The sequence below is a fragment of the Callospermophilus lateralis genome, chromosome 2, assembly GCF_048772815.1.
Source record: "Callospermophilus lateralis isolate mCalLat2 chromosome 2, mCalLat2.hap1, whole genome shotgun sequence".
Taxonomy (NCBI): domain Eukaryota; kingdom Metazoa; phylum Chordata; class Mammalia; order Rodentia; family Sciuridae; genus Callospermophilus; species Callospermophilus lateralis.
This window is the reverse complement of record NC_135306.1, coordinates 189,662,530-189,680,802: the sequence shown is the minus strand read 5'-3', so window position 1 is coordinate 189,680,802 and position 18,273 is coordinate 189,662,530. Positions and strand designations below refer to the sequence as shown.

Sequence of the window (18,273 nt, the reverse complement as noted above, 5' to 3'; positions counted from 1 at the left end):
ATACAACTTCTATTTTAGCAACTTAATGTAAATAAAAAGCAAACTTCATTTCTAAATAAAAATCACAACACCATTTTTTAAAACTACAAATGGTGCTATTATGTAAGAAAATGAGTTAAATAGCAAATTCTTATGTCTAATTATTTATGACATGAATTATTTATGACATGAAGCTCTCAAATTATTTTCAACTTAAGACAATCAGGCTATTGGGGTCATTTCTTTGGCTGAGTCATTTGATTCACCTTTTAGTTCCGATTCTCCTAATTTTTTGTCTGTAGTTAAAATACTTTCCCTCTTGCCTTTCTTAGGAACTGCATCATTAGCACAGAGTTTTCTCATTTTAATGTTTGGAAGTTTCTTCGATCAAAATCCCATTCCCTAAAACTTTTCAGATCCTTTGCATTTAAAATGCTTGGCATCTCAAGGCCACATCATTCAGACTGCTGTCACTGTGCTCCATTGGCTGCTTGATAATGGAAAAGTGCCACCTTCCCCACCTGTCCCTGATGCTGGCGTGTAATTCCATCTGCTCCAGCTCGCTGCTAGATCTATTTAAATACCTTTCAACTAATTCACAAGCATCTTTGTTTGAATGCCCCAATTTGGGGGGATCCAGATGATTTTGAAACCACTGCAGTTTTTCCACCAATAAGATGGAGACGCAAGGCCTTTTCATTCTTTAATTTTTTTTCCTTGTTTGTGGGCCTTTCTCATAATCTGAGCTGATTTTCTACTACTTGGATGGATGACTTTTTTCCTGTCCTGTATTTCCTCCCTTTGGTACTTCAGGCATGGTGACATCCAGGAGGTCACAGAGAAACTCCACACTCCAGACCCAACAATCACAGACCCCAGCCGAAGCAGCTGTACTCCAGCCCGAACACATGTGGGACCCAGAGATTGGCTTTAAAATGCTTTTTGGAAAGGCAAACTCGGTAAGAACTCTGGCATTTGGAAGTAGAAATACCCGCAGTCCCACCCCCACCACACCACTCAGCAGCTCCCGTGAAGGCAGACGGGATCTCGTCACCTCAAGACACTGCATCTGACACTTAGTGCTCCACTAGTCAAGGGACGCTTCTTTCCTCGTTTTCTGGTCTGCTCCAGACAGTATTTTTCACCTACAACCTGCCCTAGGACAGAAAATCTCATTCCCAAAGGCGATTATAAAGAATGTGAACAAAAAATAAAACAGGCATGGAATTTAAGCAGGATATAGAATTTATTAGGTATTGACTATAAAAATAAAACCATCTAAATAGAAACCCCAAGAGATCCCTTACGGATCCCTTCAGGTACCTGATGAAGACCCTCCCACCCTAACCCCGATAAAAACACCATTTTGTATACACAAGGGCCAGTAAAGACTGAGACGCAGAACAGCCAAAGATGGCAGATGCTTAGCTTAGAGGGGTGACTGGGTCAGATGAGACGTTTCCTCCAGGAAATGTCTGTTTTGTGGTCAACCGTCAGCTCCTGGACCAGAGGCCGACATTGGGGCTGAGCGGGTGTGTGCCTGGCAGAGCCTCTGGCCATAAGGCAGGCCATCTACTCTGTCATTGCTTCCTCCAGCTGCTTCACCATCCAGTCGTAATTGTGTTCCTCTAGCGCGTGTTTGAACCGATGCATGGCTAGAGGGCCCACATGGGGACAAAGAGAGAAATGATATCATAGGTTTTCAGGTGGGACCCAGATGTCCCCAGGTCATCAGCGCCTCTTCTGCAGGCATGTCAAACTTCAGCCCTCCTTTCTTTGGGCTAGATTCCCAGGCAACCTGTTAGACCTCTGGTGGTTCTTTGTTAGGGGTGGTACCAGAGATTGAACTCAGGGGTACTCAACCACTGAGCCACATCCCCAGCCCTATTTTAGTAATAAAATTATTTAGAGATAGGGTCTCAAAGAGTTGCCTAGCGCCTCGCTTTTGCTGAGGCTGGTTTTTTTTACTCGCAATCCTCCTGCCTCAGCCTCCTGAGCTGCTGAAATTACAGGTGTGCCACCAGGCCCAGTTCTGATGTTTCTTTGGGAACTTCATTGTCATATCATTAGCCTGCCAGGCATTCAGGGTCTCTTATCAAACTCTGTACCCTGGGGCCTACCTGCTTCTTAACTCTTCAGTCTGTTTTCCACACTAGACCAGAAGACATTTCCACATGGAAATAAATGACTCTGCTATATTCCTAGCAGGAGGAACCATGCCTGGCATGCAGTGGGATATCACAATTGTTCAAATGTCACATTCCCCGTGGAATAACCTGCAGAGACTCCCACAGTCACCTATCTTTCCTGGGCCACCAGCTCCACAAGGACAGGGTACCACTTCATACTAGCTTTTGGTCTCAGTGCCTTGCCCAATGGCAGGTACCCAGAAGGTGTAGTGAATGAACAGACTGATGCTCAAGGTGCAGGTCACTTCCTGTTTACAAAGGAGCATAATGTAAAATGACAGTGAAAGTACAAGGCCTGAAGCTAGTGGCTGCTAAGGGAAAAATAAAAATAGAAGAGGAGGATTCAGGAATTGAGTGAGAACAGTTGATGAGGCATCTTTAAAGGATACCACTCACCCAGTTTGAGCGGAACGTGGTTTTCTGCAAAGATGATGCGGAACCAGCCCGGCTCCTTACACATGTAGGATTTGCCACGGGATAGCACCAGCTTGTTGTCCAGGAAGCGGCGATGGAGTGCCCGTTCTTCCTCAAATGTGCACGGTTTCAGGTACTAGCAAAGGCAGAGGGACAGAGCTGAGCCCAAGATCCACCTGGCAGGTCTGCCCCCCCGAGAACACCCATCCTCACCCCAGAGCTCACCGACTGCAAGTTGACCCAGACGTACAGGCCAGAGCCATGATTGACAAAGGGAATCTTCAAGGCCCTCAGCTTCTTGGTGACGTACTTGTGAGCTGTCTGGAGCCGGGAGTGATTAGCAGGCAGGTACACCGTGTCAATCCACTCTGGAGGGGAGGAGGGAGAGCACGGGCACAGACCTATGCAGACCTTTGCCAAGGGTTGCTTCCCGAATATTCTTTGCCTGGGCTTCCTGAAAACGATTTCTATCCATGATGAGTGATCTGATATTTGAGCTGATGGTGTCCACATCCAATGCACCCGTCTCTTACCAAGGGCCCTGGAGGACACTCTGGGCTTCTCACTGTCTAGTAGGAATGCTCCCTTTGGGTTTACACCCCTGAGGTCTTCTATGAAGGCGTTGATTGCTCGCTGAGGAAAGCAGCAGTCAGCAGGAACTCGAAACTTCCCCTGCCTCCTGCCTTGGACCTCACCCAACGGGCTGAGAGGAGCCTAGATTGGCTCAGGTTTGCTTTTAGCCTAGTTATTCTCAGCATTGACAGCAACAAGAGCCTCTTGGAGAGCTTTTAGAAGCCCTGATGCCTAGGTTATCCTCTCGGTATCTAAATCAGAACAGTTTGGGGATGTAGCTCGTACATCAGTATTTAAGCTTCAAGGTCTTTCCAAGTACATCCTAGGTTGAGAAATGGTGTTCAAGGGGCTGGGATCTGGTCTGGCCAATTGTCAAAAATCCCAATTCCGTGTAAGGAAGCATTCAGTTGGATTTCTCCATTTCCCCATCCAAAGCTGAACGCAAATTTTTTTTCTAAGCCTACTAATCTAATGGCATTAGTTTGGCTCATCATATTGCAGGTGTTCATTTTTTGATACCTTCATTTTATTTTTATGAGGTGCTGAGGATCAAACCTAGGGCCTCGCACATCTAGCTTCTCACTGTAATTCTAACTCATTTTCATTGATGTCCTTCTCTGGATATAATGCTAGGCAAGCATTCAACCACTGAGCCACAGCCTCAGCCTCCCTCCTTTTAAAAAATACCTTTATTTTATTTATTTATTTTTATGCAGGTATTAATTTAAATCTTCCAGCCTGGTATCTGTTTTATTACAGGCAATTAAAAAAGGGAGGGGGGGTCTCTTCTAATCTTGGGCCAGAGTATTAAAGAGGGATGCTCCCTTGGGGTCCAGGGAAAAGTCACTCTGGGAGCCCAGATCTAAGCACACCAATTCACCCACATGGCTATTCTCCCTTGGCTACCTTGGAAAACAAGATTAAACTGTATTGGAAGAGTCGAGATGTTTCTTTATAATCTTTGCCTGAAATAAGCAGGGCCCTGGGAAGGGATCATAGACGTTCACATAAATACTGAGCTAGGGGTAAACCTGAGACAACGAGCTGGGTCTAGGTGAGCAGAGGGCATGTCAGAGGCCCAAGAAAACCCAGAATTCCCCATGGCCATGAGGTCCAGCCAAGATGCTGCCCTGGGGTGGAGCTTGGTACCTCTGTCTTGGAGCAGTCGACACAGCTTATACTGGGTGATGCCGGAGATACCGTGGAGGTAGCCAAAGATGCTCACGGCAGAGGCCACCTCTTTGTTGTGGGTGTACAGAGCACCGAAGCGGAAACCAGAGATGCCAAAATCCTAGAGGAAGAGAAGGAGGGAGAAGGAACATCGGGTTTGTTCGCTTTCTATTCCTGGATCCCCCTCCTTTCAGACCCAAGGACACAGCTGGGGCTCACCTTGCTGGTACCCCAGATCACATGGGTCCTGTCAGGGTCAGGCAAACTAGAGAAGAAATGGAAAAAAAATAAAGTCAAAATCTATTTCCATCTGGAGGATGGAGACTTGAGGGTCTATGAGTGGGAAGGGGAAAGTAGACTTAAGGCCCTTTCTAGATAACAAGGCCTAAGGGGCCCAAAGCACAAGGAACATTTGCCCCAGTTAAGCCAGGAACATAGGTCTCCATGAAGAACCAGACGGAACAGCCCCCGAGGGCCCACCGAGTGAAGTCCAGACCCTTGCCTGGCTCTCCCACACCTGGTCCACAGCCACATTCTGGCTTGGCTCTCCAGATGTTTGCTGCCCACCATTTCTAGCACACGTTGGCCTATATTTCTTATTGTCCCACCTTTGGTGAAGCTGTTCCTTCCACTGGCATGCCCTCCCCTTGCTTTGTTGGAATCCTATCCCCGGGGCCAAATACTACCCCTAAGAAATTTCTGTTCTTGGTCTATTTTTGCCTTGTGTTCCATTTATCAAGAAATTCCTGCGCCAACCTTCTGAGGCACTTTAACTTGAGGCCAAGGTAGAAAGGACATTGTCAAAGGTCAAGACAGCAGATATATGAAATGACATTTAAACTAGAAGACACTTGGGAGGGAAGATGACACTTTGGTCATGTTTACCACCTCTGTTGCCCACCTCTTAGGGCACAGTCAGGTAAGCAGGTATCTCAAACTCACCCTGAAAAGCAGGCACCTCATCCCTAACCTCATCTGAGACCAACTTACCGTTCTGTGCTCAGAACACTGTGGAACTTGATGGATTCATCAAACACAGACAGCATGTAAATTTCATCTATGATCACATGTAGATTATGCCTATAGTTGGGTGAAAGAGGGGGAAACAAGATCTAGCTTCTCACTGTAATTTTAACTCATTTTCATTGATGTCCTTCTCTGGATACAGATCAGATGGTCCCATCACCCCAGGAGCCCATCCCAGCCTCCCAGGGGGCACAGTAAGACAAAGGTCTTGATATACCAGAAGAGACCCTCTCACCTGGCTTAGGGATACTGAGAGAGAATAAAACAAAAAAGAAACATGAGAACATCTCATCTAACCCGTCAACCATTAAGCAGAGATCACCGTCTTAGGCCTTGCCAAAGATCATGGGGACAAGTGACCATGGACTGAAACTGTCCGAGTCTTTGCTCTAGTGCAGCCAGGTGTTCTCAGCCGGGGTCTGAATCCAGAGGTGGACTAGTGGGCTGTGAGCACCTGTGCACCACCCATCTGCTGTCCCAGCAATCCCTGACAGCAGGCTGTCATGCCCATTTCACGGAGGAAAAGGAAATAAGGTCTAAAAATGTAAAGTTAATTCCTCCAAATAGCAGGTACAAGAGCTGGTATTGACACTCAGCTCTGTGGGGTTCCTGCCCACAACTCTAGTATTTTTCCTGCCCCTATGCCCTGCCACTAATTGGCCTCAGTTAGTTCTCAAGTTTGAATAGGTCCGCATCTTCTAGAAAACAAAAGATTATCCGCCTTAACTCAGAGCTATTTCAGAAGTCTGGAGAGAACAGATGTTGGTGTGTTCTTAGGAGGGGGCGTGAAAGTTCTACAGACATTCAGCCTCGTCTCACAAGGACTGAGAGCGTCCTCCTTGGCACCTCAGTCCAAGTAGTTGGGGAAACAGATGCTTCTGCTGTAATAAGTAGAAATGCCACAAAACCACATTATGACTACTACATAGATGTCCACACAAGGGAAAAGTCTAGAAAGGAAAGGACAATGTTGGGAATGGCGAGCATGCAGCCACCTCAGCCTCCTTTAATCTCCAGTGTTATATGCATTGCTCGTTGTACATAACTCTGCAAAGAACAACGTGCACCAGGAATGTTTAGGCAGATTACCTCTGGTTCTGCCTTCCTGACTACAGGTGACAGGAACCCTTTCCAGGGACACCATCTAGTCTCAAGGGATAGAACTCATACCTTTTGTAAAGTGAAGTGCACACAAAATAAACACTCGGGTTACCTTCTGGCAAATTCCAGATATTCCATCAGTGAGTCTTGGGAGTAGACGACACCCAGAGGGTTCTGGGGGTTGGTGAGCACAAGGCCTCTGACCTTTTTTTCCTAAAAAGGACCAAACCACAACAAAGGGAATGCAAGTCCTTTATAGCTACTCCAAATTCTGCCAAGGATCCTTCCTGGACATCTTGGTTTGATCTTTAATGTCCCCCAAAGCCCATTCTAAAGGCTTGGTGGCCAGCCTGAGGGGCTCTGGGAAGGGGGCCAAGTGGAAGGAAGTTAGTTGTTGGCGTGTCCTGAAAGATCACCCTGGTCCCCTTCTAGCTCTCTTCACTTCCTGGCCACCATGAGGTGAACAGATTTCCTCCGCCATACACTCCGGCCATGATGTTCTGCCTCGCCACAGGGCCAAAGACAGTGGGGACAGGTGATCATGGGGTGAAACTGAGACAAAATAAATCCTGCCTCCTTTAGGTTATCTCTTAGATATCTTGTCACAGTGAGAAAAATCTGACAACAGATCAGGACATTCAACATAGGACACCCAATAAGGATCTTCAAGCAGCAATGACCAAACTGCCTGCTGAGCTGGAGGAAGCAGCCGTGGGCAGGACTCTCAGCTCTTTTGGGGACTTGCCCCTGATCACTGGCAGCCTCTTCTAACTTCAGGTCTTGGTGAGCAGGTTGCATCAGTCTCAGGGACTCAACTCTTTGCAAGGCCAAGAGGTGGCCCCCTGAAAATATGATTCCTTCCTTACCTTCTGCCTAGCTTCAAGCAGGGCTTCCTCCAACTTGTCCACGGTGAGCTGGAAAGGCTCCGAGTTCTCATCAGTTATCTGGAAGAGAGCCACTGGTGAGCAATGCCATGGAAAAGCATCTGATCTGGATCCTGCATCCCCATCCACCAGGGCACCAGCCCAGCATGTCATCGCCCCGATTTCTCCAACCCTCCCCCCATCACATATATGGGTACAGAATAAGGTCCCCCATACTCCCCAAGTGCCCCAGAACTATCCCTTGCCAAGGTGGGCTGAACAGCGAAGGGCTCATTCTGACCTCACTTTCCAGGTGGACGGGGAACAGCTCGACTTTCGCATACAGGTGGGAGGCAACGGTGAAGCCACCATAGAAGGGAGTAGGGACCAGAAAGGTCTCTGGAAGCACAGAAAGACACAGCTATCAGTCGGGGCTCTGTCAGTCAGAACCTTCCAGGCCCCCCAGAATGACAGCAAAGCCACGAGTAGATCCCTTTGGCAATCCCTTCTATCAGGAGATTGATGTTCTCGGGCTCAGGTTTCATAAAAAAGATTTTTTTTGATACTGGGGATTAAACCCAGGAGTGCTTAACCATGCACCCCATCCTCAGTCCTATTTTGTATTTTATTTAGAGATAGTGAGACCCTGAGTTACTTAGTGCCTCTTTTACTGAGGCTGGCTTTGAACTCGCAATCCTCCTGCCTCAGCCCCCCAAGTTTCTGGGATTACAAGCTTGCGCCACTACACCCGGCAAAATTCATCCATTTTTATAGGCATAATGAGGAGAAGAAAAGTCTAGTTTCCTCTTGATGGTGAAGTAGACAAGGAGAAGAGGAAGGGTCATGGTTGCGAATGGCTCAGAATCGGGGGCCTGGATCATGCTGGGCTGGCTAGTCGACGGAACACTGGTCATCAGGAAAGTCTTGTGTGCTTCAGCCAAACACTAGAGGCCAAGGTTCATGCCCATGAAGGGCTCCTGTCATTTGGACCTAGTGACCTCATATGTTCTTTTCTTCCTACCCATTTGGCCTCACTGATGAGCTGACCAAGGACCCAAGACTTTCATCTTGGCCACTTCCTTCCATGTAACCAGATCTCTTTAACACCTGAGCCTCTTGCTTGGGCAAAGCTAAAGGGAGATTGAGAACAGAACTCTCAGCTTTATGTGATCCAGAAATAATTCGCATTTTTTTTGAGAAACAGGGGATCTATAAAGCCCAAGCCAGTGACCAAGGCTCCCTGTATTACTCTTGAGCCCAGCTAGGAACATAGGGATTCGGCAGCCATCGTCAACATTCCTGGGTGTCCCTCCTTGAGACCCGACATGTCTTTTTTTCCATAGTAAATGAGGAATCTCAATCCCTCGCTTCCCCAGAAATAATCACAGCCAGTGTAGACGGGCCAACTCTTTGAGGGAAGGGCCTCATATCAGGACGCTCTTCTTCCCCACGCCCCAGTGCCTGGCTTTTCCTGCCCAGGTGCCAACATTTCACTGAGAGGGAGAGCCAGCTGCCGACTTACCACCTGGATCGCCGAGAACCATGAGCAGGGCAGAGAAGATGGAGCAGCAGCCATTTAAAACAACCACCTGAGGACAACACACACGGGGTAGGGGGAAGAAAAGCAGCACCCATGGAAGAAGGTGAAGATGTGGCCGCGCCATCTCCCGCCCCCTGAAGGGGACAGGCACCGGGAGCCTCCTGAGCTGGGACCCGCTGGCCTCTACCCTGCCTTGGCCCGGAGGACTCCACGGCTCTCCCCGTGTTCCCCAGGTGATACAGAGGTTCCCCAGGAACAGAGCCCTCCCCTGGGCCGACTCACATTTTCTGGATCAAGGCGAGTGGGCGCCCTGCAGTAATAGGTCAGGAACCGAGCGACTTCTTCCCGCAGGCTGTGGACAGACCCAGAGACACCTTCCTCACTCAGGGTCTAGATGTCAGTCTCTTTCAAAGGACACAGTGTCCGACGTCAAAGAGATCTTTGCTACCTAGTCCAACCTGGTCCTATAGGTTTCTCGACCAAGGACATCACCCACCCCAGCCCAGGTCACGGAGAGTACGTGAAAGCCGGGGTTTGGAGTTGGATGCCTCCTGCCGAGGTTCCTCTGCAGGCATTTCCTGGAAGTTATTACTCAGAAATACAAGACAGCCACCGTGAACAGGGCACGCCAGATCCCTCCCTGGGTGAAGATCTCCGTGGGCCAGGATCCTGGGGGTGGAGGTCACTTACAGTGGGTGCCCTCTCCAGTCGGAGTACTGCAGCAGGTCCTCCTCAATGCAGTTCATGTCATTCTGACACAACTGTTGACAAACGGAGCTTGAAGCAGCTGACCTGGGTCGCCCAGGAGACCTCGGCCCACTCCCAGTCTGCATGCGAGTGTCTGCTGTCCACTTACACGGCCTCCCGGAAGAGGCGTGGCGCCAATGCTGCCCGCTCCTTCGTGATCGGATACCCTGTCTTGTCATATCATGCACAGAGATGCCCCACTGGGAAGTCTGTGACAACCTCCCCACCCCAAAGCTTCCTTGGCAGCCTACCAGAGAATACCTCTGGACACCGCCAGCAAGGCCCGGAGGCTAGGGTGCTGTTCTAGAAGCTATCTGTCCACTGCCTTGCCCCGTGTTCTACTCATCTCCCCCATGAGGCCGAGGAACATGCTAGAAGACTTGAAGGGGCGAGTCTCAGCACAGCTCAGCACAGGACTTACCCTTTCGGTTATCAGATCCACGCAGAGCTTGTTCTCACTGACACCAAGGTTAAGAAAGCCCTGGAGGTGGAAGAGTCTGAGATCAGCCTCTGGTAACCCCTGTAGATGCGCCCATAAATACTCAGATGAGCTCAAAGGAAGTCTGGCTGCCCCCTGAGGCAACTCAGTCCGTGTTTGACAACTTTCAGCATTTAGACCTTTCCAAGGACCCAAATCTTACAGCCTGCCAATTTTCCCCTTTAGAGCCACAAAGATAATGGTAGCTGTGTTGTGTCCCATCTACCAGTCACTGAGTTACCACGTGCCGGGTGCTGGACTCAGTGCTTCACAGTGAGCAGCCTGAACTTCTGAGAAGAGGGTCTTCAGTGAGCAAAAAGAGTGAAGATGAGAAAAGTTGAACAGTCAACCAGCCATGTGACCTCGTGTGATGGGCAGAGCGCCACCTGCCTGACCTGGACCCTTAACACCACAGGCCCTGCCTGGTCTCCATCTCTGCTCTTACAGGTTAGGACACCTCCAGGAGATGCGGCCCTTCACAGAGCAATAGAGACGGCCAACCGAACCCCTCGGGAAACAGATGGCCATTGGCCACACTTCCCTGAGATGGGGACAGACAGGGGATGCGTGGCTAGGACGGGCCTCCACCTTTAGCTGAAGAGCTGCTTGGCTTTCCTTGTTGGAGACTTTTGTCCCCTTGTTCCACCCATAGAGCAACATCTTAACAGCTCCCGCCCACTGCTGTCTGCACTTCCTGCCATGGCACTCACTGTCCCTACTCGGCCACAGGGGCCTTCTTTCCAAGCCCTCCCTCTGTGAGGCTTTTATGCACCCTGCTGCTCCTTCCTGGAAGGGACCCAACATGGCTGGCTGGGTCGGCCTTTAAGACGCTTTCCCAGACCACCTGAACCGGGGCTCCATTAGGGCTCTCAAAGCATTCACGTTTGTTTCCCTGCTGGCCGACTACTGCCACCACCACACCACATTCCACAGGCCAGCGTCACTCCCCGCAGTGACCAGAGGGACTGACTCCTAGGGGTTAAGAGTTGGGACTTGGGGAAACATGGTGGGGCGGAGGAACCCAGGTCCCAGTTCTCCAGCTCCCTGGGCCATGCCACCTTGTCAGCCTTGGTGCAAGGAGACAACCAGGGCTCATCTGGTGTGAAGGGCAAGATGGCTGACAGCATCTGGCACAGTCTCAGTAAACCCCAGGGATGTGGACTCCCGCTGTCCCTCATTCTTACCAAGGGGTTCTTCTCCTCATGGTACTTGTCTTGCTGGTAGGCGTCATAGTCCTGGAAGTGTGACTGGTAAAAGTCAGAGATGTCAACCCCGCGGTTGGACAGGACGTGACTGACAAATGAAGCTTGAAAACTACTTTGCCCAACTGGCTGGTCAGGTTGCCTAGGTGATGGGGACTTCTTCCAAACCTCTCGAGAGTTCAGGGAATGGAGAGACTCCTGGAGCCTCTGGTCAGCTGCAGCCTCAGTCCACAGGAGGCTGATCACCTGGCACACAGTATGGTTTATGACGTCCTCCTGCTCACGGACAACTTGAATGCGATTTGCTTCTTCCGGTGACTGGGCCTGCCATTGCCTGGTTGTCAGCTTCACGAAGTGATCCCCTATGGTCTGCTGCAAGTTCAGCATCAACTCCAACAGCTGAGCATAGATGCCCCTGTCTCGGAAGTCCATGCCACTCTTCTGGTTACAAGGTGTGGGGTCAGCATCCAATGGGTTACTCATACCTCAGGAAATTTTATTGTCCTCAGAAGACTGACTGGAACCTACGAGAAAGAGAACATGCACTAACACCAAGGAGACTCTCCTTGCCTCGGGTCCAGGCAGGGGTCGGGTCAGAACTTCTTGGTCTCAAGGTCATCACTGGATCTTTCCATTGCTCTGCCTCTGTTTTAGGTTCAGAGTGGTTCGGGAAATGACCTACTCATTTAAGGGCGATGCCCAAGTGACCAAGCACAGACACTAGTGCACCTCAATCGAGTGGCATTAGAAGGTGGTCCGGGAAAGAGCCTCGGGGCCCACTGAGGAAGGGGGACTGAACAGGTGCTCTCGGTTTTCCATCCTGTGCTTCAACCAGAGCCTGCTTTATCAGGTTCTAAATAGCCAAACCAGATTCTGCTGTGGAAATTCAGCCCTTCGTTTTACTGGTTTCCCCCAAGTTTGCCAGTCCAGGTACCCAGTCCTTCCATCGTATCTCACATGGCTTCCCGTCAATGACTTCAACCTACTTGCTAGGAAGCTGCCTTAGGCTCACATCACTAGTGACCAGAGCCTAAGAAGATGCTTCTCAGACTCTAAGCCCATCAGAATCACCTGGAGGGCTTGTTAGGCCATAGAGGGTGGAGCCAAACCACTGGACTTTGGTTCAGTGTCTGGGGCCAGACCCGGGAGTCCTCATCTCTACCAAGTTCCCAAGACCGCACATGGAGAATATCTGACTGTTCAAATCAACATTATTTCTGAAAACATGAAAAAAGACAGGTAATATTCTTAAAGCCTCAAAGAATCAAAATAAATTAGATCTCAAGAATCTAGAAGGTAAGGCAACTTGAGGCAAACAGCTAATTCTTTCAGGCAATGTCCATATCACCAGGTAACAAGACCCATTTCCCAAAATTTAGACTTACGCCGCTTCCACTAAGTGCTACAATTTCAGGTTCTTTTTCCACTAACATCCCTCCCATGAAATACAACCTTATTGCTGCTTCTCCAGATTTATGGCACCAGCACTTCAGATACTAAATGCTCCTCCCAGCCTCTCCGAACCATGTCGTCTGCTTGAGATGTTTCCATGGCAACCTCTATTTTTCCTCCATGACACTTAATATCATACTTGTCCAGTGTGTGCCCAGACCAGCCATCACCGTCATAGCCTTAGCACAGTGCCTGGCACACAGCGGACAGACCCAGCTACTGAGTAGGAGAAGCCCAGCTGCAGTCGGTGAAGACAGGAGCCAAGAACTAAGACCTGGCTCACGGCCGATGGAGCAAGGGCTGTGGAAGCCACAGGACAAAGCCGTGCCAAGGCTCATGGTGCAACCCTCACCAACAGTGGTACAAAGAACGTTGTTCACCAGCCAGGGGATCACACACTATTGAGAAAGACTTTCAACTACTGGGTGTCGACACCTAGAGTGGTCGACACCCTTTATTCCACAAGGGAAACTTTCTAGCTGGTCTGAACTCACCCTCCCACAAGGAAGAGGGTCACCTCAGAGGGCTCTCAGCTCTGGGTAAGGCACCCGTCCTTGGGGATTCCTGGACAGCATGGAGAGGCGCTTCAGGGAATTCCCTCGATTCGACTTTCCACAGGCAGCACTGATCATCTCTGCGGAGCCTGAGGAGAGCTAGTAGGAAGGCCAAGATGGCAGCGGCGGCCCCCACAACAGGGACGAGTTCATCACCTTCACCCAGGCCTAGACTCGCGTATCAAGGGTCTCCGTCCTGCGTCACCTCACTAAGAAAATCAGAGCCGCGGCAGCTCTGTGGACAGTTAGAGGACTTCCCAAACAGAATGACAGAGCAGAAAACGGGGGTCACAGCGGGCACCGGGAAGGAATGTACTTCCCTGCTAAAATGTGTTTTCTGGAAAGAAGCGAGCAGCGGCAAGACCAGGAGGAAGCCCCAAGGTCGGCCCTCTGCCCAAACTTGCCTTTTGTATAGGAAAAGGAAAAGCCAGAGTCAGAGGTCAAGGGTCGGACGTTCTATTTTTCCTCCAGCAGAAGCAGAGGCTACGGGAGAAATAAGGCTTTTTTTTTTTTTTTTTTAAGAGGTGGATTTCATGAAAATAGAAGGGAGAACAGTGGTGTAGGGAAAGGGGACCGAGGGCCTGGAGGAGGGACGGAAAGGGGAGGAGCTACAGGAAGAAATTGACAGAACAGCGTCAGGTGCGGGCATGACTGTCACAGTGAATTCCACTTTCAGGTACCAATGTACCAATTAAAACAATTAACAGGAACACCAACAGTGTGTGTGGGGGGGGAGGGGTAGCACTGGAGACTGGAATGGAGCAAATTACATGTATTTATGAATGTCAAGATGAATCCCACAACTATGTGAATCATAATGCACTAATTAAAATCCATCACCAATGACGCTGTTCCACAAGGCAACGTGCCCCTAAGATCCAGCCCTAATTGCCTCTCACTGGGGCGCACAACCCTCTCCTCCAGTCTTCTCGGCTAGTCTTTGGTTTCAATGTTCCTCGGCTTCCCACCGCCTGCCTCCCGGTTGTCACTCAGGAACTTCAATGGCAGCTACCAGCAGTGCCTCGGATAAGATCAGCTGCTGCCAACTGCCCTCTGACAAGCGCTCAGGGACCGGCCTTGAACTGTAGAAGCCGGGAACCTGTCAACACGGGTAGGAATGGGCTGCCCTCCTGTTCCTTACTGTGCCGGCGCGTGACTCTGCTCTAGGACCCTCGGAGGCATCACCTGGTTTCCAAAATGGCTCTTTGAAGAAGTGACCACTGTTAGCCTCACTTTATAGGTGAGAAACCAGAGGCTCAGGAGAGTGAAGTGAATCGCACAAAAGGGGCCCGTTTGATGGGGGAGCTGTAGGCCAACTCAGTCAGCTACCGGGACCCCAGTGTGCCCTTTAGGCCATCCGCCCAGAGGCCTCTTCCTGAAAGAGTGCACAGGCCCTCAGTGCTTGGCCCTCCCTTTGGGGATGCCTGGGCCCCTGAGCCCCAGACACGACTTGGTCCAAAGCTCCTCTCTCACTGCCCACCCCAAGGCCTGCACCACCCACCACCCACACTTACCTTGTCTGTGTTCACTCAACCCTTCACCAACCTAAACTCCTTACTCGCGATGAGAGTGTCCTTACAGGTCAGGGCTGAGACCCGGCGGCGGCCCTCCTCTCACTAAGCTTGCCTCAAGCTCTGCCCTGAAAGCTCTGCTTTTAAGCACAAGGTGGTTTCACAGGTAATAATAAGATCCATCCTTTCCTGGGCATCTCCCCAGGGAATCCTTATTACCTCAAATGCCTTTCTTTGCACCATTACAGAGAAATGGCTTAGCAAAGAGCCACGTCCTGAACCTTGGCTCTCAGGCTTGAAGGGTATGAGCATCACCTGGAGAAGGCCCAGGCCCTTTGAAGGAGTGCTGGGCCTGGGCCTGTGTGCTGTACCCAAGCCCCCAAGTGACTCTAACTTAGCAACCACTGGGGACTACTGCAGCAGGGAAACCCAATTACAGCGCAAATGAGCTTCTAATTGTTCCCTATTTCTGGGGAGGCCATGATTTGAGAGCAGGTTGAAGTGAGTTAACCCAAAGCAGGAAGGAAAACTTGGCCAGGGAGGAGGGGGCATCTCAGGATGGCCAGATCCCTTCTCCAGGCCCACCTGCACGTGTGTGGCCTTGGCAAGCTGACCCAGCCCTTCTGATTTTCCCTTTCTTCTTGTTAAAGATGGCGGTAATAAAATCTCTCTCTTGGGAGGTGATGTGAGACCCGGGGGAAGCCAGTGCACGTGCTGTGTCCAGGGCAGGTAGAACTGCCACGTGAGGGGTGGGGTGGGGTTGTCAACCGTGCCCAGCAGCTCCTGGTCTGCCAGAAGCAAAGCCAAAAGCAACCTGGGGCCCCAGGATACTGTGCTCTGTGACTTTTTCCCCCCAAGCACTGGGGACCGATCCTGGGGTCTTGCACATGCTAAGCAAGCTATATCCTCAGTCCTGTTCTTCAATTTTATTTTGAGATAGGGTCTCACTGATTTGTCCAGATGGGCCTCAGACTTACAAACTGAGGCCTCAGGCTCCTGAGTAGCTGGGATTGCAGGCATGTGCCACGGTGCCCAGCTATTCTCAGACTTTAAAAAGGTGCTTATTTTAAATACAAACGCCTGAGCTCCATTAAGGTATTGTAATTCAGGTGTCTAGTTGGGCCCAGGAATCTACATTTTAAAATAAGCATGGCGGGTGACCCTGGACACTCGACACCTGCCATGGAGACTCCACACTTGGGGCAGCAGGAGCTGCGGGCAGGCACTCTACCCAGAGGCAGGGTCTCACGCATCCCCACCCTGGCTGCACTGACAGCCCATCTCCGCCGTCGTTGGTTCACCTCCCATCTCTCTGTCACCTGTTAGAACATTTACTGCAATGTTCATCTCGTTCATTAAAAAATACAACTGGAAACAGTCCACTGAGCATCTCTTGGGTATCAAGCACTTGTTAGACCCTGGCATTATCAAAATGAAAGACAGTTTCCTAAATTCAAGGAGTCCTCGAATAAGCTTTCTAAAGTCTGGTCACATCTTTCCTTGACACAAGACGCTTCAGTGGTTCCCTTTCAGAGGCAGCAAATTCAGATACCCCCAGGGACACAAAGTGTAACACACACAAAACTGACACAAGACAAGGGAAGACTGGGGAGGACGCTGGCGAAATGCAGCTGCCACCCCTCCTATATGCATTCAGATTAAAAGCCAAAAAGTGGCTGGGTGCTGCAGCACACCCAGGAAATCCCAGCAACTCAGGAGGCTGAGGCAGGAGGATCGCAAGTTTGAGGCCTGCCTGGGCAACTTGGTGAGCTCCTGTCTCAGAAGAAGCAGGACTGGGGATCTAGCTTCGTGATAGAACACCCTGGGTACTGCAAAAAAAAAAAAAAAAAAGATATCTATCTATCTCATAGGCTTGCTCTTTGTACTCCCCCTCCCCCATTTTCCTCCCAACCTCTAACAGCCCCAGGCATGGAACCTGGATGACTCCCCACAATCTGAAAAGCCCTCTCATAGCCCTACCACTCCCGCTCGCCCAGTCTAAGCTCCCTTGTTAACCCTTCAAAGAACCTTCCTCTTGGCTCATCAGGCAGACGTAGGGGCCCACGCCTGTGTTCCCACGTTCTTTGCTCTTGTCTGTAGCCTAGGAGAACCAGGCAGACAGGGTTTCAGGGTGTCAGCTCTTGCTCACGTCCACTGCCTGGACTGCTCTGCCCCAGACACCTGCCTGGCTCCCTCCCTCCCTCCCTCCCCTCCTTCCAGGCTTTGCCCAGATGTCACCTTCTCCCAGAGGACCACTGTCACCACCCCTGAACTCTGAGACCCGCTCCTCCCCGTCACAGCGCCCTGGCTTCCCCTCCAAAAGCATTATCTGACTGACTGATCGTGTCATTATTTATGTCCAATGCTTTCAATCTCTAGAAAATCAACCACAGGAGGACAGGGGCCTTCAACTGTTTTGTTTACTGATATTCATACAAAGAAGGGCATCTGGCCACAGAGGAACTCAGTGATTGCTGAAGTTTGGATCTGAAATGTCCCCCAAAGATCTGTGTGTTATTAGAGGCTTTGGGGATGTAGAGACCCCCATATCCGGACCCTTGGGAGGTCTTAGGTCATCAGGGTGCATAATGTGCCTCAAAATGGGGAGGGGGGACTTGTCTCTTCTGCTCTCTCTCCAGCTTCTTGGGTGCCAAGAAGAGAGGGCTTTCCCCCACCCCAGTCTCCCACTTGCCCCAAAGCAGCAGGCCAACCTTCCATGGGTAGAGACCTCTGGCTCCCGGAGCCAAAATAAACTCTTTCTCTTTATGAAGCTGAATCTCTCAGGAATTGTTAGAGCAACAGAACGCTGACTAACAAGGTCTGAGAATAAATGAGTAGATGAGGCATGGACGGAGGGTGAATATCAAAGTGCAACTGCTGGAGGCTGGGTCCCTTGGGTTCTGGAAGCTTCTCTGGTCTACTGCTGTCACAGTTCTAAGTCACAGAGGGGTTCTTGGTTAGTGTGTGCTGAACACTCATTTGTAACCAACATCGATTAGCGACCAACAATGAAAATAAGGGAATCTCCCAATTGTAGGGACCTGGAGAATGCAGACAAGAGATTTTCCCGGAGGACCACCCTCCAGAGCCACACGATGATGTGCCAACAGAGGTCGCTGAAACCTCGTTTTCCTGTCCGGGTGGAAAAGGGAGAGACAGCGGTGCAGACGCGGAGAGGCAGCGGGTGAGAGGACCGAGGAACGGAAAGGCCGAGCCCTGGCGGCCACCCTTCCCCAGGGAGCAGCCGGCGTCCCGTCGCCCAGGGCGGGCGCGGACGCGCAGGCGGCGCGGGACTGCTGCGGGCCAGGTGCGGCGCAGAGGGCGCTCGGCCCTTCCGACCCGCTGCGCCCCCTGGCGGCCCTTGGGATCTCCGTTCTGCAGACGGGACCTGGGAGAGGCGAGCCTTGGCCCAGGTCCCACAACTGGAAAACCTCCGGATGGGACTGGAAATCGGGATTCGGCAGAAGAGTTGTG

General features: G+C 50.7%; 1 protein-coding gene and 1 pseudogene across 1 annotated transcript; both read right to left on the bottom strand.

Annotated features, from left to right (window-relative positions):
• Positions 1-201: 201 nt before the first annotated feature.
• On the bottom strand, positions 202-796 carry LOC143391602 (translation machinery-associated protein 16 pseudogene; annotated as a pseudogene).
• A 755-nt stretch (positions 797-1,551) lies between these two features.
• LOC143389913 (putative inactive 1-aminocyclopropane-1-carboxylate synthase-like protein 2) lies at positions 1,552-11,765 on the bottom strand. The gene is made up of 14 exons (XM_076842643.2): positions 11,265-11,765; positions 10,024-10,083; positions 9,546-9,616; positions 9,138-9,207; positions 8,838-8,904; positions 7,617-7,714; positions 7,319-7,396; positions 6,565-6,665; positions 5,316-5,405; positions 4,545-4,590; positions 4,305-4,446; positions 2,808-2,950; positions 2,565-2,718; positions 1,552-1,634 (listed from the first exon to the last, which is right to left on the bottom strand). Exons 1-14 carry the CDS (start codon positions 11,763-11,765, stop codon positions 1,552-1,554), a joined length of 1,704 nt encoding a protein of 567 aa, XP_076698758.2.
• Positions 11,766-18,273: the final 6,508 nt, after the last annotated feature.